Genomic DNA, 25,474 nt, shown 5'->3' on the forward strand with positions numbered 1-25,474 from the left:
GGGCTTTGTGGGTAATAGTAAAGTTAATGTTAATAAATAAAGTCTGATTTTTACAGGACAAATTCAGAGAATCCAGAAGTGATCTTTTCCTTGTAGTGTACTGTAAGCTGTGGTGTGTATTGGTTTGTGAATTTAATGTCTCATGCTACTAACTAAATATCCATTCTCGTTTACAGAAATAGTAGATCTTCCCTTGGTAAAGTTAGATTTTTCCTGCAATAAAATCCTGATACTACCACTTTGTTTTAGAAAAATGGTGCAATTACAAGTATTAGTACTTGAGAATAACCCACTACAGTCTCCTCCTGCACAGGTGAGTGTTATATTCTGCTGCTTAGATTATTATAGCCATCACTATTATTTTATAGCACTTTTATAGGAATTATTTATCTAATTATCTGCTAATTTTGTCGTCGATGTGTAAATTCCCTGTATATATCTATATTGTCATTGTGATGCTTTTCTTGTGCCAGTGGCGGTCTTTCAGTGAAGAAAATCAATTTTCACTCCATATGCCAATTAGCTATTTGGTGCACCGGGGGTGTGGCCCCCTCTGCCATAGCATCTGCTTTCATATCTGATCACTTCCGTTCCCACCCCATAAAATGAAGATTTACAGATCCCAAAGTGTGATGACCATAAGATAAATGGGTGCTCTAGCAGGTCTGTTCACAACCAGGGTGCACTAAATAGCAAATCTCCATACAGATTAAAAGCTGATTTTTCAGTAGTAATATCCCTTGTATACAACAGCACGTAAGTGGCTTAGAGGCATTTTTGTTGGTGGCAGATGCCCTTTAAATATGTAAGAAAAGTCTGCATTACTTAGAAGTCATCCCATTGATGTGCCAAGAGATCAATCATGACTTTCAGTATGACTGAAAGTGCAGAATGTTTGTAAATGATCATTTTTAATAAATTGTGTTATAAAGTATACATACATTATTGTCCATGGACTATAAATAATTGTGTAGGAAGATGTTATTTCAGCACTAAGCTATTTTCTTTAGAGTCTTAGTCGCTTTAATCTAATGGCGTCTTGTGCAGGTGCATTGGCCAAAGAACTGAAAAGCTGTTGTTTCCACAAAAGAAATGTATTCTTGTTTTAGAACAAATGAGATTAGGAAAACAAAACCTTTAGATCAAAGCAAAGAACCAAAATCTATTCCCGCCGGTGAACGGAAAGATCAGGAGGACAGCTAAAAGTCTTAAGGAGGAGGGATATGTATATAGTACAAGCTGAGGATTGTGCCAGCGACTGAAGCTTTTATGTTCGGAACATAAGTAATCACAAATAAAAAGTAACACAACTCGGATTCTATCTTTTCTTATTGTGATGTTAGAAATTATCATTTCTTGTTTTTACTGTGGTTTTACTGTGGATTTTGATGCCGTATCCGCCTCAAAATCCTGACCAAAAAGATGGCTCCCATTGAAATCAATGTGAGCTGCTCTGCAGTTTTTTCTGGGAGCCGTTTCTTCCGGCTCCCGGAAAAAAGCAGCAAGATGCTCATTCTTCAGGCCGATTCGCCTCACTATTTGGCCTGAAGATGCACCCTCCTCCCGACTAGGGTGCGTGGCTGTATGCCGGTGTAGTGTACTGCTTTTCAGTTGCGGCTACCTGGTTTTTGAACCGGAAACTGAGGTGGCCTCCGCTTAAGGTTCTGGTTCAAGAAAACCCCATCTGAACTTACCCTTAGGCTGAGTTCACACAGACTTTTTTGGTCAGGAATTTGGTTAGGAATCCGTCTCAAAATCAGCCTTCAAAAAAAGCCTCCCAATAAAACTCTATTAGGAGGCTTTTTTTGGAGACTGATTTTGAGGCGGATTCAGCGTCAAAATCAGCGACAAAAAACTCCGTATGAATGATAAGTTCACAGAGGCCATCTAAGGTTCCGGACCAGAAAACGGATAGCCGCGACTGAATGCCAGTGCACTGCACCGGCATCTAGTTGCGCACTCGGCTCCGGATTAGGCCCAATGAATGGGCCTAGTTGGGAAAAGGGAGTGTCTTCAGGCCAATTCGCGAGGCTAATCGGCCTGAAGAATGAGCATCTCGCTTCTTTTTCTGGGAGCCGGTACAAACCGTCTCTTGGAAAAAAAGACCTGACCGGCTCCCATTGATTTCAATGGGAGCCATCTTTATGGTCAGGATTATGGGGTGGATACTGCAGACTGGAGTGGATACTGCAGACCTACAAAAGTGGTTCTGTGATTTGAACATTGTCCCATTGATGTGAAAACAGTCGCTATGTAAGTATGGGTTTCTCAGTACAAACCAGCAAGCAACCTGTTTGAAGAAGCTGCTGTACTCACAGAAGTGCCTTTCCCCCCTTTAAACAAATTATTGGCATGGGTACAAAGAATGGGACCGATACCTGTCTAATATTCATGACCTATACTAAACATAAACCTTTAGTTTTTACCATTTGATGGCCCTGTATTGTTGCTTATTGGACAGCACTATCTATAAAGTGGGCCTTTCAGCACCTCTACTACCTCTTATTGCATCTTTTAATAGATTCCCCTCCATTAATTCCGGCACAGATTACATGTTTTCTATAGCTCCCACTGTTCCTGAGTAATCAGTGTGGTTAGTTTTGGTGCCTTTATATGTTCATTTGACGTCTGCTGTCAATTGGACGGTGTCAGACAGGAGGGGGCATGATTCTGAGCTCTCTGAGACTGTCCAATCAGAGACGGACACTGTCAGAGCTCAGATAACGCTGATCTTTTCCCTATAGGTTTAATAAGGGAAGAAAATCCTCAGCGAAAAACTCAAAAACGCAATAAAAAATGTTGAGGAAAAAATCTGCTGTGGTTTTTTACACAGCATTTTTTAGCTGCTTTTCACTACGTGGGGCCTGAGCCTGAAGCAGGATCCACATATTGTATATTATCATCTGCTGTGCATTTTAGTATTTACTCAGGGGTAATGGATACTGTGCTCTTGTTATCAAATGAAGGTAACTGAAAGAAAGACACCTTGTCTCTGTAGATGGCCCAAGTCTCCTATTTTCTTATCCTTTTAATGTTACCTTAGTATTGTTACTAGTGTTATGTTACAATGTTATAGATTTTGTAACTTTTACAATTGATAAATATGCCTTACCATTCTTGACAGCATGTATTTGTATAATTGAAAACACTTCATCTTTTCTAGATTTGCATAAAAGGTAAAATACATATATTCAAATATTTAAGTATACAAGCGTGTCAGATGGAAAAAACAGGAGATGCGTTTTATCTTCATGCCATTGAGAGGCCGATTCTGCAGCAACACGTAGAGGAAAGGTAAAGCTACACAATATCTTTACAGTGATACCTTTTACTGTTCGTCACTATGATACATCTTTGAAAACTCACAATTTATGGAACTACACAAAGGAAATGGGATCGGTCGCCACAATCAGCTTCTTCTTCTTCATAACAGCCAAGGGTCCAACCTCAGAAAACTCCATTATTACATAAAATATAGTTCCCAGTTCATGGAGAGAGCGTAGCCTGTGGATCTGCAGTCACTCTTCATAGAAAGTGTTTTCTTTCTAAAGTTGCCATTAAGTTGCTCTTGATAAGAGTCCCAGACATATAAGACCCTCCGATCATTCTTTTATTAGTATGTGATTTGGTACTATAGTATGTAAGGGCAGATAGAGCCTTATAGTCTAATCATTGCAACTATATAACATGTACAGGAGGCTACACAGTGGCTTAGTGAGTCCTCTGTACTACCATGTTATTCCAGGTGTATATATAGGAGATATTCTGTTTATGATCTGTCATAAAAGACTGTATGTTTCAGTATGATAACAAAAGCCTACAGAGAAACACTAAGATACAATGCACATTTACAGGTATCCTGTTACAGGTCTGTACCGAACAAGGCTGCAAATAGAGCCATGTGTATTAGCCCTTATAGAAATACCTACAATCTGTGAGAATTATCTATGACCTAAGACAATAGGGCATGGAAAGATGTAACAATAATTTGCTGCAATTATCTTAATGGTATCATCGCCCTTACTTATGCAGCGTATGCCACCCTTTTTCATTCCCCTGTATAGATACGGTATGGCACAGCCTAGTTTCTTTTACCTGTAAACAGATTTTATGCTGGGCGTGGAGGATGTTAACAAGAACAACCAAACCTTATAACTCCATGCAAATTAAGGAAATTGGCTAAGAAGTAATCACACATTCCAAAGACTGATGTGGGGTGGAGATTTTCAGGATTCTTAGCCTATAATGTCATCCACATTGCATAACAATGCTACTAAAGCTTCCATATTTAGTACTTTTAGTTGTGTAGCGCCATCATATTCCACAGCGCTTTACAGTCATTGTCCCATATTGGGCTCCCATCTAAATTCCCTATCAGTATGTCTTTGGAGTGTGGAAGGAACCCAGAGCAGACAGGGGAAACCTGTGCAAACACAGCAGAACATACAGTCTGCAGATGTTGTCCTTGGTTGGATTCAGGAGTGCTACCCATCGACTGCCATACTTGCTGCATTTACATTATTGATGGGATTTATTTTGTGCATATTTAGCATTGAAGACATTTTCCCATTAAAGAAGGACTCTGACTCTGGTGTTGGCAGTGACAGCGGGGAAAAGCGTTTATCAGCCATAGAGGTAATCTGCCATTTAGTCCTGCACTTTTTATCTGCATTGTCTTTACTATTTGCTGGTATTTTGTCACATCATCAATGTCTATTGCGCCTTCCATTGTTTTATAGATGAGTCATGTGTGGTGGTGACCTTAAGTAGTCTCCACACAACAGCCTTTTAAATACAATTTGTTATCATAGTCACTACAAATAGCATCTTTCTCTATTGTTGAAAACATAGATGGTATAACAACACATCCTCTATGTAATAATGCTTTAGGCAGGGTTCACACTACCGTTGGATTCCGTTATGAAGGTGTCCACTTAACAGAAAAAACCCGACACCTATCATAACGGACATTAACTGACGCTAACTGATGTTAACCCCTTAAGGACACAGCCCAAAGGTGCCTTAAGGACCAGGCCTCATTTTTAAAAACTGACACTTGTCACACTGACACTGTGTCACTTTATTTGACAATAACTTTGAGAAGCTTTAACTTACACAAATGAATTTGAGATTGTTTTTTGTGACATATTGTACCTCATGTTATTGGTAAACGCTAATCAATATTTTTGTATTTAGTTATAAAAAAATAAGGAAATTTGATGGAAATTTGTAAAATATCGCTACTTTCAAAATGTGAAATCGTCTGCTTTTCAAATAGATAGTTCTATTATCCAAATACATTGGTAAATATTATCTACCATATCTCTGCTTTATACTGGCATCATCTTTTAGTTGTCATTTAATTTATTTTGGATATTATAAATCTTACAAGTGTAACAGCGTTTGTCCAAATTTACAAGAAAATTTCCCAAACTAATTTTTCAGGAACCACTTCAGTTCTGAAGAGGATTATAAAGGACTGTATATTAGAAACCCCCGATAAATCACCCCATTTTCAAAAATACCCTCCCTTATATTAATAATGCCCTTAATAGCTCTTATATAAACCCGAACCAGCGATCCACTGGATCACTATAGATTGCAATACATGTGTATTGTAGTCTATAAAGGAAGTCAGCCTATGCAGATGCATAAGCTGACTTCCTCATTTCCTGGCAGGGTGAATCAGGTGTGTGGGAGCACCTAGTAGCCCGGGGTCACTGGGCAGACCCCAGGCTGCAGAAACCCCCCAATCTCGCCACCGAGGGTGCCGAGGGACACTTGACCAGGCGGAACCCCTTGGATGCCGTGGTCATGTTTGAGCTCAGCTTTGATCGTGGGTTTAAGGAGCAATGTGTTAGTTGTGAGTTTGAGCTAACACCCGCTCCCTATGCTGCTGGATAGTTTTACTTTCACTTTGAGACCTGTAAGATGCCACGGTCGCTATTGACCATGGCATCTTAAGGGATAAACAGCAGGGATCGGTGTTATCACCGTCCCCGCTGTTGTAGCAGAAGCTTGGCTGTCAGATACAGCCGGGCTCTCGCAGTTATTGCATGGGCTCTGCTTCTGATCCCGCTCGATCATCCTCACATACCTGTATGTGGGCATGCAGGAACTACCCACATTCCCTGACGTACAGGTACGTGAAATAGCATTTAGGAATTTTATTCAGACACCCCCACGTGTGGTCCCTCAACTGACCCCCTCCCCAATTATATGTAACTCATTTCTTTAATTTCCCACTGCTCCAGCACAGATGCTATAGTGGTGCCTTCTAGTCTTTGCTTCCTGTTCTACAACAATGATATGCTGAAATTCATGTGATCACTACAGTTCATTTGTATATCCCAACTCTCCCAAATACGCTGTGTCTCCCAAAAAAAGGGTTGACCATCCAGACTCCTGGAACAGCAGGTTAATCTTCCAGGCCACCGGGGTAGCAGTCACATTATATGTGACTTGGGCACTTTGTGTACTGGTCATGTCCAAAAAAAGGGGAGTGTTCAGAACATTTAGTGCCCGAAAATTGCACGTAGGACACTACTTTCCCAGACACCCCATCAAAAATGTTGGCAAGTATGAATTAATACTATGACTGCTTGCAGTGGTCACATGAGCCTGTACCCCACATAACTGCTACTGTGCCCATTTACTGTATGTGTGAATGTATATTCACAAGATCCCATTCACCTGATGGAGGCCAAAAGACTGTCCATTTTGACCTCTGTCGGGCTAGTATATATCAGAAGTCCTCTTTAAAAGGGTTTCAGTGTTTAAATCGTTTACATGCATCACTCACTAACATGGCATCTGTGGATGAGATTGGTGGTAAATTTTGGTCATTATACTTTGCGTTTGTTTGTTAAAAAAAAGGACAATATACTGAAAATTTCATAAAATTATCAATTTTGAAAGTTTCTGTTCTTATGGTAAAAACACAGACAGTCATAACACACAAAATTCTTCCTAATTAACATTAACCATATGTCTACTTTATATTGGCATTTTTTCTTTAAGGTCCTTTTACTTTTCTAGGATGTTAGAAGGCTTATAAATCTAGTAGCAAATTGTCAGATTTTCGAGTAAATTTTCAAGATTTTGTTTTGCCATTATCCACATGTGCAATGGTGGCGGTCGGCGCTAGGATTGCCACCATTTCTTCACTTCCTGGGACCTCCTGTTGAATGGTCTGATGTCCTTTACAGCAGCTATCACAGCAGGCATTTCATTCATGCGGTGATAAGAACTCAAATGGCAGCGGTCACACTTCCACAATCGCCACCATTATCCATGTGACTAATGGCGGCGATTGCTGATGTGGGACCGCTGACATTTGTCACCCGGCAGTTAGCTGGAATGGTCTGCTGTCCTAGACAGAAGCCATCCCAGCTTGTACACACAATGAAAAAAAAATGGTAGCAATCCCACTTTTGCAATCACCGCCATTCGTCAGTGGCTAATGGTGGCGATCACTAGTGTGGGACCGCCACCTTTTGTCTTTTTTGACTTAACTGTGATGGTCTGCTGTAGGGAACAGCAGCCATCGCAACTATTTTTGGTGAAAGGGAGGCAGCAGGGTAATATTACTGAGTTGAGTGTAAACGTAATAGATGTCGTGACATACTATTACTGAGTATCAGTTAGCATCAGTATCAGTTAGCATCAGTTGGTGTCCATTTTTTTTTTTGCTGTTTATGGGAGCATTCACACTACCGTCATTGTCCGACAGGTAGTCTTGCATGGACATTAGCAGCGGACACTATCTGTGTCCGTGACATTTTTCATTCATTTAAATGGCGATCGGGTAGGTTTTTTCTGTCCGCTTGAAAAGTCGGACATCTTTACGAACGGACACTTAAGGACAGGCACAGAGTGTAAAACAACGCACCCGATCGCCATTTAAATGAATGAAAAATGTCACGGACACAAGATTTTAGCAGCGGACACTACCTGTCGGACAATGACGGTAGTGTGAACGCCCCCTATGCTTTCATGCGCAGAAAATAAACAGACACATAGAGCTCAATGTTAAAAAAAAACAAAAAAAAACGGACACTTGCTGGCCGTTTTTTCAAATGGACAGAAAAGTCCAGCATGTAGGATTTCTTTGTCCGCTTGAAAAAACGGACATGGTTATAAACGGACACTAAAGGACACAAGATAAAATCCCATTGAAATGAATGGAAATTGCAAACAGACACAGCTAGTGTCCGTTACTATAATCTTGTACGGACGACAGCCACGGACACTGCTGAACGGACATCAATGGTAGTGTGAACGCCCCCTTTGTGAACAATGATCTATGGTATGTGTTTCTGTATAACTATGAATGGCTGGGCATTGTGCAAGATATAGACCAGTGAAATAAAACACTATGTAAGTCTAAGGCCCCACGGGCCATAATCGCAGCTCTTTAGCGCTGCGGAAAGAACCGCGGCGTGAACGCACTGCGGTTCTTTCCGCAGCGCTTTCAACAGAAAGTTCGCTGAGTTTTCCTCTGCGGACTTTCTGTTACAATTATATCTATGGGAAAGCCGCCGTCGTTTCCGTAGATATAATTGACATGCTGCGATTTGCAAAGCCGCAACGTCTTTGCAAATCACATCGTGTCCGCGCTGCGATTTCTTCCGCAAAGTGGGCATGGGATTTGCATGAATCCCATCACCTTTGCTTGCACTTAAAATTTCGGAATTTTTCCTGCAGCGTCTCCGCTGTGGGCAAATCGCGGCGTTTACGTCCCGTGGGGCCCCGGCCTAAGGGAGGACAATGTGTAGTGTATATTTTGTTGATACTGTACTGTATAAAACACAGGACATCTTTCACTTGGGCATGCACAGTGAAGCCAAGGTCTACTGCCTTGCATACATTGCAGACCTGTACCTGTGCCAGGAGTAGTCACCATTAGGTAAATGTCAGCTTTAGAAATGAGCGATTACTATTTGAAACGGTAGTGTCGAATAGCACGCTCCCATAGGAATGAATGGACGCAGCCGGCACGCAGCCGGGGCCGGCGTCCTGCCGCTTAACCCCCTGCGCGCCGGCCGCTCCCATTCATTCCTATGGGAGTGTGCTATTCGAAACTACCGTTTTGAATAGTAATCGCTCATCTCTAGTCAGCTTTTATTTCTGGGCATGAACAGAGAGATTACAGCAGATAACTACAGAGAGCTGAGGGCTCTACAGTGTATGAACCAGCCAGGTAGCATTGTGGAAGAGGAACACATCAGGTTAAAGGAACACTAATCCTAGAGAATGCACAGAAAAATAATAAAACCTCCCAGCCCTTCCTCCATTATCCTTCTTCTAATCTTGGTTCTGTTTTATCTCAAGTTACAGTTAATCTGAAAAATAAAGAAAGAAATCATCTCTGTGTATCCCAGGAGCGCAGCCATGTCCTCTCCCTCCTCCTCATAATTTTATGACTATAATACAAGTGGACGCTACAGGAGATTTCCTATCATGCCCTGTCTTAAGAAGTTCCCTCCTTTGGCTAAACTAAAAAATGCTGCAATAACTCAATGAAAAATTCTGTGGAAAAGAATGCAGCTTATATTGGCAGCGTTTCTTCCTACAGTGTATCTTTTATCTGTCTCCTACTACGTGGGGCCTTAGCACTGCCCTGAATTGGAATTGTTTGGAAATCCCACTTTTCTATCTTGTAATCAGAATAACTTAAACGCACCAAATGGTTTGGTATTATAGATATATAAATATAAAAGCACCAGAATAGTTGGTCAGTGGGAAAAGAGTAATTGGATTGAATCTAACATACTACTGAGGGGTTTGTTGGAGCATAGAAAACAGTGTTTGATATTCTTTTTGACCTGCGCTGATCTTTTCCATGTCTTTTAATGAGAATCAAAAACACTTTTTGTCTTCGGTCATTGTTGGTGAAATAAAAGCTCCCCATCCTGGACAGATATAAATAGAGTTCCAGCTGCAGGAAACCAGTGTGTAGGTTTCACCTGTGGAATAACCTCCATTGCAAAGCAGAAATGAGACAGCCAAGTTTGTTACCCTGCTAGGAAACATCTGGATGAAACACGTACTGCCAAGCCGCAGAGTCAGATAGAAAGCCGACTACTGCTACTTCATGGTGTAAGTGGTTACGAGCGATTATTGTGATTACACCGGGTACTTGTGCTCAGCCATTTCTGCTTTTGCTATCGGTGCATTTATTTGCTATTTATATGGGAAAGTGTTTTTAGACTGTAAGAAGTACAAATTGCATCATGACTACATATTTTTTTAGATTATTATATTTTGCTATATAAACAGTTTAACCATTGGCATATGAGGCATATAAACTAAGAGTTCAGCTAGTCCTGGCCCCAGCAAGAGATCCACTTGTTTGATATAAACTTTGACACTTATTAAAAAGCAAAAATGAGATTCCTAGAAGATTGTGTTCTTGCGTAAATGGAAGTTATATCCAAAAGCAATTTATATAACCGGTTTTATACATAGATATAAGAATAACTGTTTGTCTGATAATGTTAAAGAGGATTTGTCACCAGGTCTCAAAAGTCCTATATCATAACTTATTTTATAGGTACTGCCACCCTGAACATTTTGGTGTTTTGTTTATACAAATCCGATCAGCCATTCCAAACATACATGCAAATTGGGGTATGTTAGCCAAATGGACATTAACCCTTCACAGATTGACCCCAGAATCAGAGAAATAATGTTATCGCCCACTTGGCTAATATACCCTAATTTGCCTCAACATTAACATGGCTTATATGCTTGGAATGGCTGAACAATTTGGGATTAAGAAAACAGCGAAATGCTCAGAATGACAGCAATGTATGTCATTGGGATTTTCAGACCTGTTCACATTCCTCTACTCTTACATATAAATGGCCGACTTTCAGTGTGTATTATTGTATAATCAATTTTGCAAATAATTGTCCCACAGGTAAGATATGGCCTGAAGGCACATGGGACAAACAATATTTTTTAGTGAATTTGTTTAGGCTGTGTTTCATTGCTAAGGGTACAATTCTATTTTCCCTTACTTTTCATATTGACTAGACATGTCCAGTTTTGTATATTACACAATAACTGGCTTTTCAAGACAACATGATTTTATGATATTGTGTCACAAAATGATATGCTATATGTCTATGTGTGGCCACACAATGGTTGAGCCTCCCAGAAACTCTTTACTAAAACATATGGGCAACTATTATGCAGAGATGTGGCCAGTGTTACTGAGGGTTCCTAGTATACAGAGCAGAGCTGCAGTGTGAGTATGGGGTAGGGACAGGATCCATAGGTAAAGAATAATATACTAACACTAGTGTTGATGTAGAGCAGTCTCCTTAATGTAAAATCTTAGCGCTGTGCATCACCATCAAGATTTTCCTTGCACTGCTTTTTAGCTGTGGGACGCTACATGGGGCCTTAGGCTAAGGCCCCGTGGGCCTGAACCGCCACGCTAAAGCTCTGCGGGAACAACCGCAATACATTCACGCCGCAGCACTTTGAACAAAAAGTTCATAGAGTTTTCCTCCGCGGACTTTTTGTTACAATTATATCTATGGGAAAGCTGCCGGCGTTTCCGTAGATATAATTGACATGCTGCAATTTTCAAAACCGCAACGGTTTTGGAAATCGCAGCTTTTCCGCACTGTGATTTTTTCTGCAAAGTGAGCATGGGATTTGCATGAATCACATCCACTTTGCAAGTACTGTAAAATGCCACGATTTTTCCTGCGGCGATTCCGGCCCATGGGGTCCCGGCCTTAGTCTTACACTTTGCTTCTTTTGAGTCTGTGAGAGGGATAGGCTACCATCTCTCAAGTTATTTGTTTTATATCTAAACACCACAAATGACTTGGCCACTGTATGGATATGAATTTGTATTATTCATATCCATTCTATTTCTGTTTATTTATTTATTTATTTATTTATTTTTTTAAAACTTTTCTGCCCTTCTTTATTACAGCCTTGTGATGAAGACTCTGCCAGTCCGAGTGTGCCAATGTCTGATATATTGGAAGAGGAAAATTTTGCCAAAGAAGATTTGGATCAGCAATTCAATAATTCAGTGAAAGGTAAATGTTGTCAGAATATCATAGTAATACAGAGGCAGAGCTTGCATTAAATTTTTTCTAGAAAAGTAAAAAATACTCTTTGGAGTAGGCCGATATGCATAAATAGTGAACAGGGGTTTAATTTTTACAGTGTTTACTGTTTGGTAAAAATATATTACATTATTAAAATTATATTTTATATAAAAAATATATTTTAATAATGTAAGATATGTATAATGTATATTAATGTATTGAGGCCCCTTTTCTTCTATAATACCATTCACTACATTGTGACATCTAGTCACTGCAGTAAAACGCTGCAAAATAGACACAATACTGTAAAACATCCAACCCAGAAGTCAAATAAAAAGTGTATATGTTAGTTTATATTACATGCAAATGACGTGTATTAATTCTACAATAGAATGGAATATGCTTTATGTTTCTAATGCTCATAGTTTTCAATATCTCACCTTGGTTTTGTGTATCTACTGTATTATTTCTACAATCCTTTGTAGCATTGGCCATATACTACCTGAAGCACGTACTGTATAGGCTGTCTCACAAGTAGTTCTGAGAAATAAATTGTATTAGTTTATTTTCTTATCCAATTTGTTTCTTCATCGACCTGACAAATGATATCAGCTTTGTTGGCAGAACATCGGAAATTTAGTCCATATAACAGAAAGAATAATCTAACTTTCCAAATAACATATGGCGCAACATGAAATCCATATAAAATCAAATATTCTTCCTACTTCTAACCAACATATTTTCTTTGATTTCTTTTTAGTGGAAAGTCATCAGAATTATGTCTTAAGTACTCCTGTGGAGTCAGAAAAATCAATGTGCCAGTATAAAATAGATGCAGATGCCAACCTCACTGAATTTATGAGATACAGCCAGGTAACTTAACTTGCAGATGAACAGCATTAACTAGGATGAACTTCAGTCTAAAACAGAAGACGCTGTATACTAATGCGTGTGCAATGTTAATTATTAATGTAAATCTATGGCATGATTTAAGACTGTCTGTGGCAAGCTAAGGGAAACTGCATGTCCTTATACAAAGGACTACATCTTGTTTATTAGGCTAGACGCCACATAAATCCATATATCATAGCAGACAGAGAGAGCAAAAGAAACACTTGAATATTTCTAGACATTGGCTATGGAATATAGGCTAGTATGCTCTTTTGTAGACACTGCTGTGTATAAAAGCCTGTACATAATATTTTATCATGTGTACACAGGTTACTTTTCAGCTTCACATTGTTGTTCTAGCTGCTTTTATAGAGCCATCCATTTCCTTTTCTCACTCCATAAATTGTGGTTGGTAATTTGAATCCTTTAGGCTAAGGAAGCGAAGCACAGCAAAAAATGATATTGTAGTTTATTAGTAGTATGAAAATAACATCACTCACGTTTGCTCTCATGATCATGCATTCCTATGGTTTTCTTTTCAAGGGAAAGGGTTGTATTCAGACTACCAAGCTGCTGTCAGCTAGACACATGTGCAGCACAGATTTATTTCTGCTCTTTGTTGGTTGTTGCTATTTATTAGTCTATGTGAAATGCATCAATCTGGAGTCCAGGTTTGTTGGTTTACAAAGGACTGTAAGACTGGATACAGTTAGATGTGAACAGTGTAAACAGGGCTGTGCTGTCAGTAAGCTATGCGGCTGCATGGGATAGGAACGATTGCTTCCTATTCCACCCCCGCCCATCCCGTTACATTGGTCATCGACAGCACATGTACTTCACATCAGTCTGTGTACAATGCAATATACTGTATATCGGCTTGTGACAGCCCCTTTTGGCTGTATAAACTGCATCTATGTCCATGAACTGTCTCTGTTATTGCAGCTCAGCTTCAAATGAGGATGAACTTCAACACCAGACATTGGCCTTGGATAATAGCTCAATTCTGATAATGAAAAAACAGAGCAGAGACTTTATTATTTTTAATCATAAACAGGCAAGATTTTATGTGCAATGGTTTGTAAAAACTTTAATATATAGTATTGTACATTTCTTGATTGTAGGATAAAACTGCAGATTTTGATGAACCTTTGCAAATACAGGAGGATACATCATGGTCTGTACACCATAAGTGAGTATATAAGAAAATGAAAACACTATATAAATTACCTTTAGTCTAAGAGTCAGTTCACATGGAGGTTTTTTTAGCCTCAAAATTAGCTGCCAAAAAGGCTCTCATTGACTTCAATGGGAGCCGCTCGCTTTTTGTATTCCGCTAGCTAGTAGCAGAAAAAAGAAGCGAGATGACCCTTATTGCCACAGATTCCGCAGCTGAATCAGCGGCAGCGGCCGTAGCACGAGGCTCCCTCCCGATTAGGCCATTCATTTGGGCCTAATCCGGAGTGGAATACCGCGTAATGTAATGTTCACACGAGGAATGCAGATTCCGCCGTGTGAACATACCCTATGGCCATGTGTAGTGAAACGCATCGCTGTTTTTTCTGCATAGTTGTGTTTTTACTGAGTTTTTCTCTGCAGATTTACTTCCCTTGTTAAACCGATAGGGAAACCATTCGTAGTTCCGCGAGTATTATTGGCAGGCTGTGAGTTTCAAAAATGTGGGGCTTTAGCCTTAATATGTATTCTAAAGAAAGAATCCAAGCAAAGTAGCTGAAATCAACGCTTACGTTTGACATTGTGTATATATCTGTTTTCTAATACATCTCCTCATAGTATTTGGGAAGCAATTGCTTATTATTATTCTAGACGGCCGCACTGCAGCATTTCCTTTATTGCATATCTATGCAGCCCTTTATACGACATATTTCAGGTTTACATTGTTGATTCTCATTGTAAAACTGCACAGTAAACAGAAAATAACCAGACAAGTACTTGAAGTGTGAGGATCTTTTCAGAATGTAATGATTTGGAGGAAAAGTTCCTTCATGTCTCTGAATCTATGAGAATACATTGAGCAATCATTATGGTAATGAGTGTAGATAGAGAAGGAAAACACTAGAAATATGTGTGTATGGGTAATCTATATGGAATTGTCTAAACACAGATCTCACAAAGTCTGTTGTCTAGTGAATGAATAAAATAATTGCTGCACATAATCTTAGTAAAGGATGAGAAATGACAGATCATAACCTTATGGGATACAAAGCGTTACTGTCTCAGGATCTCAGTTGTCCTGTTGAATGTCTTTTGTTTTGCAGCAATACAAGTCCAGAAAGTAAAGAAATCAATTCTGGAATGATAGACCAATTAAGAGAAGCCGTCGATATGTTACAGGACCCTACAAGGTAAAACATAATAATCTAATGAACACAGAACAATGGTCTGACACCACCACTTTATGTGGATGATTATTGTAAATTACAGAACCAATCCTGCGCTTTTTTATTCTTTATCTTGTTTTTTATTGATAGCAGAAATCTTTACACCGCGTTCACTAGGTGTATGGGTGTATTAGTGCTTGTATACTGCAGGGGAGCTGTGGCTGCAGAGGGGCATTTCAAACTTTTATTTCAGGCATTATAAGGGGGCATTCACACAGAGTTTTGTGGTGAAAGTAAGAAACACACAGCTACCTTCCTTTAGTTCCTATTCTCATTAATGTCAGGCATTTGGGGTTATTAGTTTAGTGTTAGTAACTCCTTGTGCCTCACATGAATAGGAATAAACCCCATCATGTCCCTCATATTAACCCCTGTGTGCCCCATATAAAGGTTACTAATATGTGAGACATATGGAGGTACTAATAAAAGACCTCAATAATGAAGATACTTAATTATTACCTCCAAGTCTCTCACATATCAGTAACTAGAGATGAGCGAGTACTGTTCGGATCAGCCGATCCGAACAGCACGCTCCATAGAAATGAATGGATGCACCTGGTACTTCCGCTTGGACGTAGCCGGCGCGCTTAACCCCCCGCGTGCCGGCTACGTCCATTCATTTCTATGCGAGCGTGCTGTTCGGATCAGCTGATCCAAACAGTACTCACTCATCTCTATCAGTAACTCTTACACAGGGGTTAATGTGATAGACATTATGGGGTTAATTGCTATTAATAAGAGGCACATGGAGTTACTAAACTGTCATGCACAGGGCCAGACTTTATGTTGCTTGCTCAAGAGTATCCTGTGCCCAAAACTTACATGTACTGGTGCAAAATAACAAATCATACAATATCGTATATCGAAGTATATTAACCTGAAATACCTCTGTCCCAAAGACACTATGTACAGTTTCGCAGAACACCGTATAGCAGCTGAACTACAACTTACGTTCAACACAAAAGTCTCATGTATTCTCAGAATTACAAAAACAATTGCAAAAACAAGATACAAAGTTACATTTTATATCCCATACCTTATACACAGTACGAAAACCTTACCCGCACCTGTATATACCCACTTCTACAATCACAGCAGACGAAGTCGCGGGTACCAGCTAGTCTGCAATATTTCCAGAAATACCACAGTCAGACTCGGCAGCCACTGCAGCTATATATTAATAAATGCCAATCCCCTATTGTTTTCAACCAGTGGTAATCATTGGAAATAATACAGAACTGAGTTTGAAGTCATATGAAAACTGAGAATCTCATCTTTCCTATGACACCAGATCCCACTGTTCTGGGTGTTATTATAACTGTTTAAAATGACCCTCATCTTTATTGTTCAGAAACTACATTAAATTGCCACTTTGCATTTTATGATATACTAATTTTATTTTTTTTGTATATTATCTTTATTTTTTGTAGGTTAAGAATGGAAATGGAAGATAGCACAGAGCTGTATAGTTTACAGACTACCCCATCTGATGTGAATAAGTCTACAGTAAAGTGTGTTTATTTCCCATTGTAAAGTATGTTCCGTAGAGAGCTACATCATATCCACAGGTTACCGACTTTTATTTCTTTCTTCCAGTGGCCAAGTAGAATTACAGATGTCTCCAATACTGCAGGTAAAGCTAAGCATGGCAGTAAAATGTTCAGAGCTTGTGTTAATAATAACATAATGTAACATGTAACAAATTTATACGGCTATAAAATATCAGAGGAACAGAGCAGAGCAGCGTCCACCTGGCTCATGTATGACTTATCTACTCAGGCAACTTTATATAGTATGATTTACGGAAACAAGTCTATTGAGGGATTGTAAATGAGATGTGATGATGTGCAATAACTGAGCAGCGTCCATGTAGTTGCTTTATGACGATTCTAGCCTAGTACTATAGTGTCCCAGGTTCATATAGTATCTGTTCGGAATAAACACGGCTTCACCTTACAAAGTTACTAGTTTGTGCTACAACTGTAGAGTAATACAGTATGTCCACAAATAAATAGCCAGACTACCCGATATTAATCAGTTTGGTGCATTGAGATAGTTTTGGTGTTTGTACTGTTGTCACATATATCAAGTAAGACAATTCATCCATATATACACATTATGGCCAAAAGTATGTGAACATTTCTTCTAATTATTGAGTTTACTTGTTTCAGCCACATCCAAAACATGTACAAAAAAGCTAGCACAGTCATACAGTCTCCTTAGACAAGCATTTGTAAAAGTATGGTTTGTACTGAAAAGCTCAGTGAGCTTTCACATGGCAGTGTCATAGGATGCCACCTATGTATGTGACATTTCTGATCGGCTAGATCTGTCCCTGGGTTAACTGTAAACTACTTTTATTTCTACATTGTGTTAAGATTAATTATTAAAGGGGTTGTCCAGCTTCCAAAAATTTCCTGCAAATACATCCACGGCAGTGCTAAATATTCACTGTTTTCTTCTGCAACTTTTTCTTGGCTTTATTTTACTTGTTGCTCCTTGTATCACTGTTATTTATATGCCGTGACTCTGAGGACGAACTACATTTTCCTTGATTCATCTTCCTGCTCTCACTCTCTGTGTACCCTTCCCTTCTCCACTCTCCCCTATAATGAAATCACAGGTAATAAACCACTCCCATATCTGAGGTCACATGTTCTGTGAGGTTTCATTTGCTAGCTCGCTCCCTCCTCCTCCTGTGAGCAGCAAGTACAGATAGTGACAGCAGGCAGATGCATCATGGGAAATGTAGTTTGTCCACAGATTCACTGCATGTAAATAACAGTGGTAAAAGGAGCAACAAATAAAATAAAGCTGAGCAAAGGCTGCACAAGGAAACAGTGAGGACTTAGCATTGCTGTGGATGTATTTGCAGATAATATTTGGAAACTGAATAATCCCTTTACTGTTACATCATTAACCGGTTAAGGACCAGGCCCAGAAGTACATTAAGGACCGGGCCTCTTTTTTCAAAACTGACATGTGTCACTTTAAATGGCAATAACTTTGAGACGCTTTAACTTACACAAGTGATTTTGAAATTGTTTTTTCGTAACACATTATACTTCATGTTAGTGGTAAACACTAATCAATATTTTTGTATTTATTTATAAAAAAACTAGCAAATTTGATGGAAATTTGGAAAAAATTGCAATTTTCAAAATGTGAAATTCTCTGCTTTTCAGGCAGATAGTCATACCATCCAAATACATGAATAAATATTATCTCCCATATCTCTGCTTTATATCGGCATCATCTTTTGATCGTCTTTTAATTCATTTTGGATGTTACAAGGCTTACAAGTGTAACAGCAATTTTCCAGATTTACAAGAAAATTCCTCAAACTAATTTTTTAGGGACCACTTCAGTTCTGAAAGGAATTATAAAGGCCTATATAATAGAAACCCCCATAAATCACCCCATTTTCAAAACTACACCCCTCAAATTATTCAAAACAGCATTTGGGATGTTTGTTAACCCTTTAAGCATTTCATAAGAATAAAAATAATATGGAGGTCAAATTTAGACATTTCATTTTTTTTCACTAATACATTCATTTAGACCTAAAATTAACACATTCACAAAGGGTTAAAGGAGAAAATGCATCTCACATTTTGTTATGCAATTTCTCCCGTGCACAGAAATACCCCACATGTGGGTGTAAACTGATTTTTGGGCACACGGCAGTGCACGAAAGGGAAGGAGTGACACTGGGTGTTTGAACAGCATATTTTGCTGGAATAATTTTCAGGCACCATGTCACATTTGCAGAGCCCTTAGCGTACCAAAACAATGGAAACCCCCCAAAAGTGACCCCATTTTAGAATCTACACCCCTCACGGAATTCATCAAGGGGTATAGTGAGCATTTAGACCGTACAGTTGTTTCACAGATTTTACTAACATTGGAATGTGTAAAAGAAAAATTACTAAAATGTCACTTTATCCCCAAAGTTTTCATTTTCACAAGGGGTTAAAGGAGTAAAAGCCCCCCAAAGTTTGTTAAACAATTTATCCTGAACACGGCAATACCCCATATGTGGCCATATTCTGCTGTATGGGAACATGGCGGGGCTCAGAATGGAAGGAGCGCTATTTTGCTTTTGGATGGCAGATTTTGCTGGAATAATTTTTAGGTGCCATGTCGCATTAGCAGAGCCCCTAGAGTACCAATACAGTGGAAACCCCCTAAAAGTGACCCCATTTTGGAAACTACACCCCCCACAAAACATATCAAAGGGTAGAGTGAGCATTTTGACCCTACAGCTGTTTCACAGATTTTATTAACATTGGGACATGAAAATGAAAATTTACTTTTTTTCCAACAAACTGTCAATTTAGCCCCAAATTTTTCATTTTCACAAGAGGATAAAGGAAAAAAAGCTCCCTAAAGTTCGTTACACAATTTCTCCTGAACACAGAAATGCCCCATATGTGGTAATAATCTACTGTATGGGAACATGGCGGGGCTCAGAATGGAAAGAGCGCTATTTGGCTTTTGAAGGGCAGATTCTGCTGGAATATTTTTCAGGTGCCATGTCGCATTTGCAGAGCCCCTAGTGTACCAATAAAGTGGAAACCCCCTAAAAGTGACCCCATTTTGGAAACTACACCCCTCATAGAATTTATCTAGGGGTTTGGTGAGCATTTTGGCCTCACAGCTGATTCACAGATTTTATTAACAATGGGACGTAAAAATGAAAAATTACTTTTTTTTCCAATTAATCGTCCATTTAGCGCCATATTTTTAATTTTGCAAGTAGCTGAAGAATTAAAAGCCCCCCAGAGTTTGTTACACAATTTCTTCTTAACAATACCCCATATGTGGCCATAATCTGCTGTATGGGTATACGGTGGGGCTCAGAATGGAAAGAGCGTTATTTGGCTTTTAGAAAGCAGATGTGGCTGGAATAGTTCTCAGGTGCCATGTCGCATTAGCTGAGCCCCTAAAGTATCAATACAATGGAAACCCCCCATTGTGACCCCATTTTAGAAACTACACAGGTGACAGTAAACTGGAATTCACCAAGAAGTGACCCCATTTTGTAGGGACAATTTTAGGGCCTCTGCAAATGTGATGTGGTGTCCAAAAACAAAGAATATAAATCTGCACTCCAAAAGCACATATTGCTCCTTCACATCTGCGCCCTGCTGGGTACCCAAATAGCGGTGTATGCCCACATGTATGACACTGGTGTACCCCGGATAACGGACTTAATGCCATATGTGGGTATAAATGGCTGTTTGGGCACAGCCGGGCACAGAAGGGAAGGAGCGCTATTTTGGTTTTTGGAGCACAGTTTGGTTTTAGGACACCATGCCACTTTTGCAAAGCCCCTGAATTGCCAATAAAGTGGAATCCGCAGACATGTCACCCCATTTTGGACACTAGCCCACTGATGGGATTTATCAAGTGGCGTAGCGAGCATTTTTAACCCCTGAGTGTTGCATTTATTTAGTTTCCAGAAATGAAATCACAGCTGATAATGAGAAGTTAAAAATGAAAAATTTCCAGAGATTCGCCATTTTAGTGCCCGATATGTTGTGCCCAACTTATGTCAGCAGAGACACTCCAAAAACTGGTAAGCGGGTATCCCGGGCACAACAGCTTTTAGAGCGTTCATCTCTGATACAAGGCGGGCACAACATATTACGCACTGAAATGACGGATTCCTGGAAAAATGGTCATTTTCACCTTTCACAATCAGCTTCGTATTCATTTATGGATAATAAGTTATAGCAACACTTGGGGGTTAAAAATGCTCTCTGTACCCCTGGAGAAATCCTTCAGGGGTGTAGTTTCCAAAATAAGGTCTCATATCAGGGGATTCCACTTTACTGGCGTTTCAGATCTACAAAAGTGTCATGGCATCCAAAAACCAAACCGTCTGTGCTCCAAAAACCCAATAACCCTTCTTCCCTTTTGCGTCCAGCTGTGCCCTAATATCAGTTTATACTCACATATGACATTACGTCCGATATAACGGGTACACCAGTGTCATACATGTGTCATAAACTGCAGTTTGGGCGCACAGCAGGGCGCAGAAGCGAAGGAGCGCGATGCGGCTTTTGGAGTACAGATTTTGATGTTTGGTATCTGGATGCCATGTCATGTTTGTAGAGCCTGTAAGGTACCAGAAAAGTGGATTCCCCAAAGGAGTGACCCCACCCAAAGAATTTATCAGGGGGTGTAGTGAGTATTAGTATCCGGACGTGACTGCACAGCGGATGGCGAAGAGGGAATATATAAGCTGTGCGGAGAACATTGCAGACACCAAATTCCCTACTATGTCCCAGTAGCTCCTATGATTGGGGGAGTCACTCTGGGGGTCACTTTGGGGGTCACTTCTGGTGTTTTTTCGCTCATAAGCTGTAAATCTGGGGTGTCCCCTGATATTCGCTCGCACAGCTTATACATTCCCTATCTGCCGCAGCCAGTTGTGTTCTAATAATTTGGCGATTTTTGGGGGGTTTTGCCTTGACATTGCTAGATGCTATATTTTCTTTATTTTTCTGGTGACATGGCCATATAAGGGCTTGTTGTTTGCAGGATGAGATGCATTTTGTAATGGCACCATCTTTGGGTGCCTACAACTTACTGATTACATTTTATTAACTCTTTCTTGCTGGATTAAAAAAAAAAAAAAATCAATCCTGCATTGAGTTTTACATTTTAAATTTTTCGCCATGCAGCGTACAGCATAAGTAACATGTGTCCTTTATTCTGCGGGTCGGTACGGTTACGGCGATACCTCATTTATGTTATTTTTTTATGCGATACTAAGTCTGCAGAACAAAAACACATTTGGGGACATAAATCAGTGATTTTTGCATCGCCATCTTCTGAGAGGCGTAACATTTTTATTTTTCGGTTGACAGTGTTGGTTGAGGGCTTATTTTTTGCGGGAAAATGTGCGCTTTTTATTGGCACTGTTGTGGGGTGAATATGACTTTTTGATCACTTTTTATAGCATATTTTGTAGGATGAGATGGCAAAAAATCATTATTTCCGGCGAGTTTTTTCCGTTTTTTTTTTCCGACGTTCACCGTGTACATTAAATATTATTTCAGTTTTATTGTACAGGTTGTTACGGACGCGGCGGTACCAAATATGCATTGCTTTTTTTAATTTTTAGTGCTTTTTTTTATATAATTCATTTTGTATAGAAAAAAGGGATTTTTGGACTTTAGAACTTTATTACTTTTTTCATACACTTTATTTATTTTTTTTTTAACTTTTTTTTAACTTTTTCATGTGTCCCTTTAGGACACTTGAATCAGTTGATGCTTTGATGAAAGCTTCAGCTGATTCTACACAGTAGCAGACAGGACACGAGCAGGACATGAGCCTGCTCGTGTCCTGTAAGCTGCAGAGGAAGTGAGACACATCGCTCACTTCCTCCACCGCCTGGCAGGATCACCAGGTATGTGGGGGCTCCGGTAGTCTGGGGTCACTGGCCAGACCCCAGACTACCTTCTACTGCCATCGGCACCCCCCGATCTCGCCGCGGGGGGTGCCGATCTGGTTAACTTGTCGGCGGATCCCTTTCGATCGCGCCGCGATGTTTGACGGCGCGATCGAAAGGGTTAACACGTCCAGTCGGACTCAGTTCCGACTGGACGTTATGGAGGAAGGGGTTAGGTGTTAGTAACACCTAACCCCTGTCCCCCCCGCACCCCTCCCCCCGCCAGAAAGGTACCTAAAGGCCGGACGTATTTCGGCAATAGTCCGGTCTTTAGGTACCAGCACATGAGGCCGTAAATTTACGTACGGCGGTCCTCATGTGGTTAAATGGGTTCTCCCATGAACATAACCATGTTACGGTGGAAAAGCACAGCAAGAACAGCTGCGTTTTACAGTCACTGCAGATCCCATCCACACATTGCAGAAAAATATGCGCAGTGGAAAACGCAGTTTGTCAATTAAGTCTATGGTATAATGGAAGCAGAGAATCTGAAGAGGAAATCTCTGCAGACTTTATGTGAAAAGCGCTGTGGGCAAACCGCGATGTGTTGCCGCCACGGTTTTTCCCGCAGTACTTTTCTGCTGTAGCACACTATATGGGGCCTTAACCTTAAAAGGGAACTTGTCAGGAAGATTTGGGACACTAAGACATCCACAGGTCCTTATAGACCATAAGGACCTGTGGGTGATTTCGTGTCTCAGTTCACCCTAACAGATTCCCTTTAGTTTTGATGGTCAGACATCAGTTTTTATAGTGTAGGCATTGGAGGGGTTGCTGAAATTAGAAAAAGGGTCTGCGATTCATTTCCAGTATTGCAGTTCAGTCTGATTGACTTGAAGAGACTATCTTCTAAACCCTGACATCTCTTTAATTCTGCAGGGACTTGAGGCAGGTGTTTCAGTTCTAACTTCTAATATACTAACTTAGTAACCTTTTTTTAATGTGCAGAATGAGATGAATGAGACTGAAGCATGTTATAATTCCCAAGAAGAGGTGGGTTACACATATGTACAGAAGCAAAATGTTAATATTATGCCTTGCATATGTCATATGTACATGCATGTTACAAACTACATATCGCATCCTTCTAACATCATATGTCTTTGGCGATCAGCTAGTTTTTTGCCAGAGGAGACATGATGTGACTGCACATTTCATTCAGTTGAGTGGTCCCAATATAATGCGACATTTGCCCTGCCGCGTATTGTAGCATTACAGTATGAACACTGAAATAAATGGATGTACAAGCTGGGTTTGCTGTCGCATCAGACAAATTAAAGGGAAATTATCGTTAGATGTGATTGGATTTGGTTTATAGCCCAATGAATATGAAATGGTTAATTCATAAGAGCATGTCACTGAAATATTCTGTATTTCTCTGCAACACTAGGCAGAAGATGGCACCCCCACCATGTCTCCAGTACACAGCTCTGCAACCTTTGGATTGAAACCGCGATCCGGTAGGTTTCATTGCTAACAGAGGAAAGTGTTTGCAACGTCTCAAGGTATATTCCATACTTTTAAACTTGGTTAGAGAAAAGGTACATAAGGCCAATTGTCAAACATTAAAGCTGTCAAAAATAAGGGTCTTCAGAATTAGCCCATCTTCATAGTTCACAGCTGCAGTTTTGCCATAATTTTGCGGAAAAGAAAACTAATGTTTTGCAAAAACGCTTAGACTCTGTTCACTAGTTTTTTTTTTCAGTCCTGTCCCTGTATGTTTTGGAAATTTCCTGGGGCATTCTCTGAAAGTATGTATAGGGTTCCCTCACCTGTCTTATGTCAAAAAAGCCCCTTTATGTCCCCTTTAAACGCATTGTGTCTGTAAATGGCACCGTACAGTACTTTTATTATTTACTTTTATAGGAAAGAGTAGTCTGCTGTATTCCCCCATATACTGTAGATAGATATACATAAACATACCACACATCATTCTTTTTTTTTTTTATATATATATATATATATATATATATATATATATATATATATATGAGCCAGTTTAGACAGTTTTGAATATATTAAGGATTTTCTAGGTAGTTCTCAAACATTACAGTGAATTAGGTTGACATCTTTTTCTTGCTCCATCCAAAGATCAGAGAAGCGGAATGTAAACTTCAAACGGTTCAGTTAAATGACGCACACCAATGGAGCCCAAAAGATCTCATTGACTATACAGGAGTCTGCTGAGTTTCCATTATGGTGTCTGTCAATTCAAAAGTATAGCGTGCAGCCCTTTTTTTGTTTTTTTTTTGTTATTTTTTAAGGCATCTGCTCCTATGACACAAATATCAACATAACTTTAGGCCACTTTCACACAGTCAGCACTTGGTCAGTATTTTGAATCTTTATTTTTAAGCCAAAAACAGAATTTCTTCCTGAACAGGGAAGAGGTAGAGATTCTCTCATGAGGCTACATCCACACCAGTGTGTGCATGTAGGGGACTGTGAGAAAACGACACAGATGGCACATGGATGATATCTGTGTGCTATCCGTACCCTCCATGGACTCATACATTTCAATTAATAAGTTGGAGCCACAAAACGAACAGGAAGAGGGCTTGTTCAGAATTTTATCTCTGGGTTCATGGTCCCCTACGTGGAGCCATGATAATACACAGTCGTGTATGGGGCTGTAAGAAAAC

The 25,474-nt window shown here is 39.8% G+C and overlaps 1 protein-coding gene across 2 annotated transcripts in view; it reads left to right on the top strand.

The window, feature by feature from the left end:
* The window catches only part of LRCH1 (leucine rich repeats and calponin homology domain containing 1), a 147,827-nt gene that overhangs the window by 86,321 nt on the left and 36,032 nt on the right, over positions 1-25,474 (top strand). For both annotated transcript variants that reach the window (XM_075265495.1, XM_075265493.1), the window contains exons 5-15: positions 177-313; positions 3,164-3,294; positions 4,551-4,635; positions 11,957-12,065; positions 12,838-12,950; positions 14,090-14,157; positions 15,245-15,331; positions 16,798-16,878; positions 16,964-17,000; positions 23,781-23,825; positions 24,223-24,292. In XM_075265495.1, coding sequence (XP_075121596.1) covers positions 177-313; positions 3,164-3,294; positions 4,551-4,635; positions 11,957-12,065; positions 12,838-12,950; positions 14,090-14,157; positions 15,245-15,331; positions 16,798-16,878; positions 16,964-17,000; positions 23,781-23,825; positions 24,223-24,292 — 963 coding nt within the window. The remainder of the gene's footprint in view (positions 1-176; positions 314-3,163; positions 3,295-4,550; positions 4,636-11,956; positions 12,066-12,837; positions 12,951-14,089; positions 14,158-15,244; positions 15,332-16,797; positions 16,879-16,963; positions 17,001-23,780; positions 23,826-24,222; positions 24,293-25,474) is intronic.

This window comes from Leptodactylus fuscus, chromosome 2 (genome assembly GCF_031893055.1).
Source record: "Leptodactylus fuscus isolate aLepFus1 chromosome 2, aLepFus1.hap2, whole genome shotgun sequence".
In the NCBI taxonomy this organism is placed as follows: Eukaryota; Metazoa; Chordata; class Amphibia; order Anura; family Leptodactylidae; genus Leptodactylus; species Leptodactylus fuscus.